This window comes from Cebus imitator, unplaced genomic scaffold, assembly GCF_001604975.1.
Source record: "Cebus imitator isolate Cc_AM_T3 unplaced genomic scaffold, Cebus_imitator-1.0 Scaffold256, whole genome shotgun sequence".
Classification (NCBI taxonomy): Eukaryota; Metazoa; Chordata; class Mammalia; order Primates; family Cebidae; genus Cebus; species Cebus imitator.
The window spans coordinates 895107-906088 of record NW_016107571.1 but is presented as its reverse complement, the minus strand read 5'-3'; the positions used below and the strand labels follow the sequence as shown (position 1 = coordinate 906088).

The 10982-nt window shown below is 39.9% G+C and overlaps 1 protein-coding gene across 5 annotated transcripts in view; it reads left to right on the top strand.

The window, feature by feature from the left end:
• Window positions 1-10982, top strand: part of SORT1 (sortilin 1) — an 81972-nt gene that overhangs the window by 32350 nt on the left and 38640 nt on the right. For all 5 annotated transcript variants that reach the window (XM_017499246.2, XM_017499245.2, XM_037728121.1 and 2 more), the window contains exons 4-5: window positions 8700-8802; window positions 9656-9820. In XM_017499246.2, coding sequence (XP_017354735.2) covers window positions 8700-8802; window positions 9656-9820 — 268 coding nt within the window. The remainder of the gene's footprint in view (window positions 1-8699; window positions 8803-9655; window positions 9821-10982) is intronic.

Sequence of the window (10982 nt, the reverse complement as noted above, 5' to 3'; positions counted from 1 at the left end):
ACATTAAAAACAAAAACGAGAACCAATACTGCCATGTCACTGTTTAAATACCACCACCATCAGACTCAAATCCTTTTTTCAGCCTATTTTTGTCTAGTCTTGTGAGAAACCCTGCTTTCCTGACATATACTTTACTAGAGTGCAATTCTATTTATTTCTGATTCACTATAATGTTACCAAGGTACTTTTTTTTTTCCATGTTGCCCAGCAGTGTTTCATTTCTTTTTTTTTTTTTTAACCACATTGACTTTCAATATTAATTATTTCTTCCCTGTCATGAAGTGGAAGCTGACTCTTTCCCCACTTCCAGAGTTTAGGCAGAAACTGCAAATGTGCCTTGCTGCCTTTCCAGCTGGGCTGGCCTAAAGTGACTTAGGTTGAACATGTCAACCAAGAGGCAAATGTTGTTTCAGAAATGAGAAAGGGAAGAAGCAGTTTGATCAAAATGGGTTCTAAATATGTTGCATTTGCCCAACTACAAATAAAAGCCCATTGAACCCGCTCTGAAGACTTGTCTGTTTTTCACAGCATTGATAATTATATTATTCATTAGACTATCTTTGTGTACTAAATCTTATATGGTTAAAGGTTCATTTGGATTTCAAATAGAAAACAGCAAATCGCATGCCACCTGCTCTGTGTATTATAGCATGAAGTCTCACAAGAATAGAAGGAAGTTGTCTCTGTTGATATACAGAGTTAGAAGGAGTATACTTCTATCCTTAGGCTGTGAAAAAGAATTACTGAAGGATTTGGCAGATTGTGTGTGTGTGTGTGTGTGTGTATACATATGTTTATATATACATATGTTTGTGTGTGTGTGTGTATATACACACACACACATATACATACTTTTCATTTAAAGGAATCATATTTGTATAGTATAAATTTTGATTTTCTTATAAGGAATATTTGTTTCCATAATGGATTATACTGTATCTTTGTCTCTCCCATGTACAATATGAAGCTAAAGAAATAAACTAGCTACAGTTAAGATGATAATTTGATTTTTGGCAACGAAAAGATATTTTCCATCTTTTTGTTTTATCATGTCTTGAATCCAGCTTTTCCTTCTATGATTTACTTAGTGAAGCAAATGTAAGCATTATTCTATACCAGTATTGTTACGTAATTATTAATACCACAAAGGCCGCTGGGCTATTTTATTTCTGGTTTTTATTTCCTATTGAGAGTTGCTCAAATTTTGGAGATTAATAAGGAAATCTATAAGAGGTTTTACATTAAAATATATTACATAGTCAATGTAAGTTTTTCAGGATGTTACTTGAGATTTTTTTTTTTAAAGGATAACTTAAATGTATACAATGCAGAGTGCTGCTAGTGCAGTAAACTGGCTTCTTAAAGGCATCTTGTGTAACAACCTTTTTAATGATATGCTTAGTTCAGTTTTCACTACAGTAGATTATTAATGACTGCACATTTCAGTTCCAAACTTGGCATAAATTCCATTTACAATATATATTTTCCTTCCTTTTTTTAAAGAAAAAGTGTATTAAAATATGATTGCATTTTACCTTTAATACAGCTTCACTTTTATACACATAAAGTTGTCAATCAGAGTAGGATGAAGACCCCCAAATGCATATTCATGTTCCTTCCTATTAAAAGTCCTGTGGTTTTATTTGCAATATCTTACTGTCTTTATTTTCCCGCTTGTAGTTTCAAAATTTCTATAGTAAACATGTATCCTGTCCCAATAATGATAAAACACAAAATATTTAAATAAAAACACAAGGTAGCATCAGACAGTGGGGAAAAAAGAGACTGAAATATTGGGAATTAAGTTTATTATGAATTCAAATCTTGCCAGTTTTACCCAGCCGTATTTTCAAGTCCATAATTCTTTTGATACATTTTAATAAACTACATTCTCCCTATTGATCTTTTAACTGGAAATCTCAGTACAGTGGGTTGTCACTAGTGATAGTTATGTACTGTAAAGTTGCCATGAACACTGAATTAGTTAATAGTGAACCATTGCTCCTACGGGGAAATACAGGGTTAGGTTTCTGCAAACCTCTTGTCACAGCACTCATTTTCATCAGATGATCAATACCTAACTTTGTTTTATGAGTGTTTCTATTTAAAGATACCTTATTTAATGTGTATTATTGATTCTTTAACACTGAACTCATGGCCAACAGCAGTACAACTCTTGCCCAAATAAAGCTTGTCTCACATACTCATATTTCCTCCATGAGGCACATCAGAGTCTTCTTGTGTTTAGGAACACTAAACAGCATGTTGACATTGCACTTGGAGGCCATTTAAACAGAAAAACTACCCAAAAAAAGCATAAACGTGCAAAAACACAGCACTAAATAGACTGTGAAAAGGACACAGGTTTATAGTATTAGACCTGAACACAAAGGCAAAGCATCACCTTGTTTGACCTCAGCTGGGAATGTACGCTGGGTGAGTCAAAGTTTTGCTGCTCTGTAAATGTCTGTAAATGACTGGCAAGGCACCATGAGTATTAATTTGGGGGTTACAAATAAATTTAAGAAGGTAGACAGATGTACAAATATAGAATCCATGATGAATAATGAAGATTGTATAAACTTTCTCAATTAGTAAAAACTACAAAACAATATTTTCAAGAGTTTGCTATCATCCTTGTTTCTTTTATGTTATAATTTATAGTGGCTTAATCTTGGCAAAGTGCACAAAAGAAAATGGGTAGAAGCAGAAAGAATTTTGAGGTGCATGCTTAAAAAAGCCTACATAGCTGTTAATGAAACTTAAAAGATGATTCTGGTGAAGGCTCAGAAAAGAGGAGGGCTGTGGAGAAAACTTCCATCTTAGAGAATACCTAAGTAATCAATGGTAGAATATTAGTAAAAATGTGGAGCATAAAGGCCATTATGATGGGATTTCTGGCAGAAATGAGGAACATGTTATTGGACAACAGAGAAAAGACAATCTTTGTTATAAAATGGTAGAGAACTCGGCTGAATTGTGTTTATGTTCTAGTGTTTTGTGGAAAGCAGAACTGGCATGCAGTGGCATTGGATGTTTAGCTGAAACAGTATCTAAGTAAAGTATTGAAGTTGCAGCTCAGTTCTTCCTGACTGCTGGTAGTAAAATGTGGGAAGAGAGAAATGACGTAAAGACAGAATTGTTAAGCAAGAAGGAAGCAGTACTTAAAGATTTAGAAAATTCTCAGTCTATATTGCACAAACTGAGAATCATTAGGATGTGGCCGAGTGACAATTTGTTAAAGAGATTAGCATGAATGTGAACTGAGAACTTAATCAGCTACCCCAGCAGGAAAACTGCCAGTTTAAACCCAATGAGGGAAAGCTTTCAGATTTCAAGGTCCACAGAGCTATTCAGTTGCGAATGTGCGCTTTTCTTTAAGACAAGGCAATTCAGGGATCACCAAGGCTGCCTCTTCAATTTCAAAAGAAGGGACCATCACCCAAAGCCTTGGGTGCCGGGCCACCCAGATCCTTGGGGAGCCTGCCCCCTTTCCGTCAAGGCTGCAGAGCAAGACCACACTGCCAGTGTGTCTGGGAAGAGGAGGGACCCCCTTCCCAACATTGGACCTGTAAGACAGAGCATAGAGAGCCAAAGAGAATTATTTTCAAGCGTTAATATCTAGGCCAGGCGCAGTGGCTCACACTTGCAATCCCAGCACTTTGGGAGGCTGAGATGGGAGTATTGCTTGAGGCCAGGAGTTTGGGACCAGCCTGGGCAACAAGTGAGACCCATTTCTACCAAAGAAAAAAGAAATTGAGTATGGTGACACATGACTGTAGTCCCAGCTACTTGGGAGGCTAAGGCAGAAGAATTGCTTGAGCCTGGGAGTTCTAGGCTACAGTGAGCTATGATCACACCATTGCACCCCAGCCTGGGTGGCAGAGCAAGACCTACTCTTTATTTACTTATTTTTGAGACAGGGTCTCGCACTGTTGCCCAGGCTGGAATGCAGTGGCTTATGATCTTTGCTCACTGTAGCCTCGACTTCCTGGGCTCAAGTGATCCTCCTGCCTCAGCCTCCTGAGTGGCTGGGACTATAGGCTGGAAATCACCGTCCTGGCTAATTTTTTGTATATTTTGTCGAGATGTTATTTCACCATGTTGCCCAGGCTAGTCTCAAACTCCTGGCCTCGAGTAATCCTCCCACCTTGGCCTCCCAAAGTGCTAGAATTACAGGAGTGAGCCACCATGCCTGCCCTTAAGACTACTCTTTAAAAGTATTGAGATAAATATATCTCATGAAGTTTGCCTGTATTTTAGACGTAAAGTCCCTTTTCATTTTTCCCATTTCCCTTTTTTGGAATGGAAATGTCTATACTGTGCCTGTCTCACCATTGTATTTTGGAAGTGCATAACTAGTTTGGTTTTACAGGTACACAACTGAAGAGCAGTTTGCTTCAGGATGAATCATACCTTCTTGAGTCTCACCTTTATCTGATGTAGATGACATTGAGATGACACTTTGGATTTTAGACTTTACAGTTGATGCTGGAACAAGTTAAGACTTTTAGGCCGGGCACGGTGGCTTACGCTTGTAATCCCAGCACTTTGTGAGGCTGAGGAGGGTGGATCACCTGAGGTCAGGAGTTTGAGACCAGCCTGGCCAACATGGTGAAACCCTGTCTCTACTAAAAATACAAAAATTAGCTGGGCATGGTGGCACATGCCTGTAATCCTAGCTACTTAGAAAGCTGAGGCAGGAGAATCACTTGAACCTGGGAGGCAGAGGTTGCAGTGAGCTGAGATAGTGCCACTGCACTCCAACCTGGGCAACAAGAGCAAAACTCTGTCTCAAAAAAAAAAAAAAAAAAAGACTTGAGATGTTGGTATGTAATGAATGTATTTTACATGTGAAAAGTACATGAGTTTGGAGTAGTGGAGTGGAGGGGCAGGGTGGGTGTGTCAGGATGCCATATACTGAATGTTTGTGTTCCTTCTGAACTCGTGTTGAAATTTTAACCCCTAATGCTATGGTATTAGGAGGTGGGACCTTTGGGAAGTGATTAAGTCATAAGGGCAAGAACCTTTACCCGTGGGATTAGTCCCCGTATAAGAGAGAGCCCCTGAGAGCTCCCTTGCCCCTTCTGTCATGTATGGTTACAGTGACAAGAGGGCAATCTATGAAGCAGGAAGCAGACCCTCACTAGACAGCACATCTGCTGGTACCTTCATCTTGGACTTCTCAACCTCCAGAACTGTGAGAAATGAATGTTTGCTGTTTATAAGCCACCCAGTTTATGATATTCTCTTATAGCAGCCCAAGCTAAGATAAGCTCTGTTCCAAATAGATTTGTATTTTAGCTTTATTTTCTTGAGTTATAAACATGTGCATGTTTACACCATGGATCCATGCAAAAGTGATCATTTATTTTTGGTAACCAGAAAGAGGATATTAGTGTTGATGCATAGAATTGTTATTAAAAAGACTTGTTTTTTTTCTTTTCTTTCTTTTTTTTTTGAGATAGAGTCTCACTCTGTCACCCAGGCTGGAGTGCAGTGGTGTGATCTCGGCTCACTCTAACCTGCACCTCCCGAGTTCAAGCAGTTCCCTGCCTCAGCCTCCTGAATAGCTGGGGTTATGGGCACACACCACCACGCTTGGCTAAGTTTCATATTTTTAGTAGAGATGAGGTTTAACCATCTTGGCCAGGCCGACCTTGAGCTCCTGACCTCGTGATCCACCCGCCTCAGCCTCCCAAAGTGCTGGGATCACAGGCATGAGCCACTGCACCTGGCCAAAAAGATTTGTTTCTAAAGCAGTTGGTTTCACAGGGTTTTAATCATTTACTTGACATTTGACAGCTGTTCATATTAATTATCATACGGAATTTGAAAAGTAGCTTTATTAACCAAAGTTGCTTCATTGATTTCCTCTTCATGATGTATGTTATATGCTGATATGTATGCTGATAGAAAATAAACCTATATTTAAATAAAGTATTATGTTAAAAATATACACCTGGGCCCAAAGTGGCCTTGCTGGAACCCTACTTAAGTCCCAGCAGGTTGATACTAGTTCATTTTCTCTATTTGTTTAACTGACTAAAGTATCAGAGTGCTGTAGCAGGTGATTTTTTGTTTTGCTCATGCTGATTTCTTTTTCTGAAGGGCAGGGATGTGTTTGTTGTGCCAAGTTCTTAAAGAGCAACCAGGCTTGCCAACAGGTTTGTGGAGATTCCCTGGGGGATGTCATGGAAGAGGACAGATTTGTAAACTAGTGATAATCAGGCTGCTTCACCCCTTTGGAAGGCTTACAGGGCTGTTGATAATATATGCACTCTAGAGCTGGGAATTGTTTATGCACATCTCTTGGCCAGCTGTCAGGAAGATAAGAGCTGATCTTCTACTCCAAAGCCAAAGGAAGGGTAATAATATAGGATTCTGTTGGGTGGTGTCCAATGCCTGTTTCATTTATCTAGGAATTTTCTGTGTGTATATATGTACTTAAGGAAAGATAGAGCCATTCAGACAACTTAGACATATGTAGTTTGCTTTAACATATTATCAGGGACCCCTACATACTTGCATGTATACTTCCCTCCTGTCTTCTACTTTCTTTTAGCTTATCTCTTCTGCCAGGTCATAAGCCCCCAGCAAGATAGAGGAAGACCCCAGTTTGTAAGGGAAAAGTCCTCACAGATAATTAAGAGTTGCCTCTAGTCTAGGGCTAAGAGTTCAGAGACTTGGTCTATAGTTTCATTTTTGCCTTTAATTAACGATTTGACTTTTGATAAATCACCTTCCCTTGTAACTCCTCATCTGTGAAATGAGGGAGTTGGACAAGATGTTCACTTCAGTCCCTTACATCGCCCAGGGTTCCGCGATTCTTTATTTGTTGAGGCTGCTACGAAGACCTGCAACATCCATTTACATGATGTACATTAAAGCTTCACTTACTGTTGGGGATACATTCTGAGAAGTGCATCATTAGGTGATTTCATTATTGTGCAAGCATCAGAGTGTACTTACTTACTCCTAAACGGTATAGCCTACTACACACTGCAGATATATGGTATAACCTGTTGTTCCTAGGCTACAAACCTGTGCAGCATGTTACTGTACTGAATACTGTAGGCAGCTGTAACACAGTGGTATTTGTATATCTAAACACAGAAAAGGCATGGTAACAATATAGTACTGTAATCGTCTGGACTCACCATCATATAAACAGTCTGTTGGTGACCAAAGCATCTTCATGCAACACATGACTGTATTCTATCATTGAACACCACTGCAGATTACATTTATCTGTGGGCAAAAATTTGCAGTGCACAGTTGTCTCCATTGATGGATACTTTAATGAACATTAAGATTTAGCATTGTGTGTTGTGTAAGAGAGCTATGCATAGTATTAAACTTGTCAGGGTTAGACAGCTATGGAATTTTTGCTCTTACTTCCCAGAATCTAAACATTGATTCAAATACTTCTCAAAGATAATGTTGGAATGAACTTTTGGAAAAAGCTTTGAAACCCTGAGAGTTGAGATTAAGTTTGTTTGTTTTTTCCTAGCTGCATTTCGTGTACTGAATGCCGTACAGACTTGTGCCTAGGGATGGTAGCTTCTAGGGGGAAAAAAAACTTTTAGACGTTACAGCTTCAAGACCTACTTACAGTTTTTTCATAAGTACTGTGGATTAATGGATTAGTTAGGAAGCCTTTGGCTACACTTTGCATAGATTCCCACCTTAACTAACTTGAATAATAAGGGAATAGTTGATTCTGTAACTAAGTACGGAGGAATGGCAGACTTCAGGGTCAATTTAATTCAGTATCATAGGCTCTGCTTCTCAGGAATTCTGGAATTACCTTCTCTGTGCTCTCATTGTGACAGAATGATGATAGCGAATCTTTTTTACTTCGTGTTAAATACTACATCATTGGAGTTTCTCAACCTTAATACTCTTGGCTTTTGGGGCCAGGTGATTCTTTGTTATTGTGGGAGTGTCCTGTGCATTGTAGGATGTTTGGCAATATCACTGGCTACTACTCACTTAATGCCAATAGCACCTCAGCCCTGCATTGTGATAATCAAAAATGTCTCCAGGATTGGGTGTGGTGGCTCATGCCTGTAATCCCAGCACTTTGGGAGGCTGAGGCAGGCGGATCGCTTTGAGCTCAGGAGTTCAAGACCAGCCTGGGCAACATGGTGAAACCCTGTCTCTACTTAAAATACAAAAATCAGCCAGTCATGGTGGCATACACCTATAATTCCAGCTTCTCAGGAGGCTGAGGCTGGAGAATCGCTTGAGCCTGGGAATTGCACCACTGAGCTGAGATTGCACTACTGTACTCCAGCCTGGGTGACAGTGTGATCATCTCAGAAAAAAGGTCTTCAGACATTGCCAAATGTTTCTTGGGGGACAAAAACACCCTGATTGAGAACTGCTGGTCTGAAGGAATATAGACCATTCCATCAGGTGGCTATCGTAAGTGGGAGGCAGACCCCAAATTAACCCCCATTTGTTTCATTGGCCCATCCTGAGTTACTCCCTGATTCCTGAACCCCCATCGCCAGTGAGGGGGTTGGAATGTTCTTCAGACTCATCAGGGTACCTCTGGAGCTAAGAATGTGACTGTTCAGGTTAAGCTGAGTCTCTCGGCATGGTGGGTGGAAAGGGGAATGAGAGCTGGGTAGGAACTCAGTAATATCCATGACCACTGCACCCTAAATTTGCCCTTTTTTTCTTCCTCTCAGTGAGGATTATGGAAAGAACTTTAAGGATATTACAAATCTCATCAATAACACCTTTATTCGAACTGAATTTGGCATGGCTATTGGTCCTGAGAACTCTGGAAAGGTGAGACTCATTCTTAGATACATAAAGCTCGTGCTTGATACCACACGCAGGGCTGTCAGATGTTAGTATTGGCATGGTCCAGTGAAAAACACTAGTGTATTTTAGTTTAGTATTGCTATATTTATATGTTAAAATTAAACACAATTTTTTTAAGACAGGGTCTCACTCTGTCCCTCAGGTTGGAGTACAGTGGTAACGTCACAGCTCACTTCAGCTTGACCTTCCAGGCTCAAGGGATCCTCCCACCTCAGTCACTTGAGTAACTGGGACTACAGGCACTTGCCACCTCTCCTGGGTAATTTTTGTATTTTTTGTAGAGACAGAGTTTTGCCATGTTGCCCAGGCTGGTCTTGAACTCCTGGGCTCAAGCAGTCCACCCATCTCAACCCTCTGAAGTGCTGGGGTTTACAGGCATGAGCCACTGTGCCTGCCTTAAACACAATTTAATACTGATCATATTAGAATGGAACTCTTGAGCACACAGATTTCTTTTTTTGTTCCCTGCCCAAGGTGCACCAAAACTCTTAATAATTATGCAGCACTTGCTTAACATTACAATGTATATTCCCTGTGACAACATTTTAATCTTTTGGAAAACTAATCTCTCTCAAGCCTAGGCTTAAATTCACAGATACGATGCCCCACTCAGTTCAGATGTTATTTTTTGATAAGACTAAGACCTAAGGAGTAGAATGGAAGCAACTAATCTGTTTTTATAACTCTTCTTACTTTTAGAGCTAAAATTTCTTAACCAATGTCTGGTGAAAATGGTGTAAGAACTTTTGTGCTTGCATAGATTGTGCTTACATAGAGAGTATCATACCCTGAATCAGATCTTTCCTCTTCCTGTCAGGTGGTATTAACAGCAGAAGTATCTGGAGGAAGTCGTGGAGGAAGAATCTTCAGATCATCAGATTTTGCGAAGAATTTTGTGCAAACAGATCTCCCTTTTCATCCTCTCACTCAGATGATGTATAGCCCTCAGAATTCTGACTATCTTTTAGCTCTCAGCACTGAAGTAAGTCCAGATGAGGAACATGGCTTACCTTTTGCATTTTATAGTCTCAAATATACTGTCTTATAAGGACTCTGTAGGAAATGCTTTTATATTAGACTTCTTTCTAGAATCTCCTTATGGCATGAAGTATGTATTTTTTTTTTAACATTTTTTTTCTATTTGGTAAAGGACATGATTTCCATGTGCTATCTATTCCAGGTAAGTATGATGCCTAGTCATCATTGTAATTTTTTTAAGCCGCTATATGGTATTGGAGTAATGAACTAGAAAACAGTTTAATCATTCTCGTGCTACAAGGGACAAGCATAAATTGTCAAACTTCTGATGTTATCGTTGTTCCTTTCCTGTGATCAAACATCTTTCTAATTTTTTTTCTTTTTTGTTAGGTTCTCAGTTTATAAAACATATGGCTTTCAGTCTTTGACACTCATGTATTAAATGTCATGAGTATTTAAAGACTCATGTATTAAGAGTCTTAAATCCTTGCGTTCCCCACCACATTCCTATACTTTCCACAGAAACCAGTGTGTCTCCCTGACCCTACCACTTCTCTTCTGAAAGTTCTTTGATGAACACATTCAGCTTCTCCTTTCCGGGAGGACCAGTCTCCTTTACTGTGGTTAAGGGCCCAAAGTGTCTGAGTTGCTAGACTGTAATCAGAATTATACTTTACATTTTTATGGCCTTTTCTCATCAGATAGAAACACCTGAGGAACGAGTTCAAGAGGCACATCCCTTTGTCCAAATCCAGATATAATAAATCAATGACTTCTGTTGTAGGGTGGCTAATATTTTTAACAGGCTCCCTAGCTGAGCCTGAGCACCAAAGTTTGAGAGTCATTTCTGTGCTGACTGCTTTGGGATCAGAAACAAGATCAACTGTGAACTAGTCAGGCTGAGCAAAGGTGACATAGGGAGGATGAAGGGCACTGGAAGAGAGGTCTGGGTTCGGGGCTTTTTTTTTCTTTTTTTTTGAGACAGAGTCTCGCTCCATCACCAGGCGCCAGGCTGGAGTGCAGTGGCACCACCTCGGCTCACTGCAACCTCCGCCTCATGGGTTCAGGCAATTCTTCTGCCTCAGCCTCCCAAGTAGCTGGGACTGCAGGCGCGTGCCACCACGCGGGGAGATTTTTTGAGCATAGATGGGAGGGGCTCCAGAAGG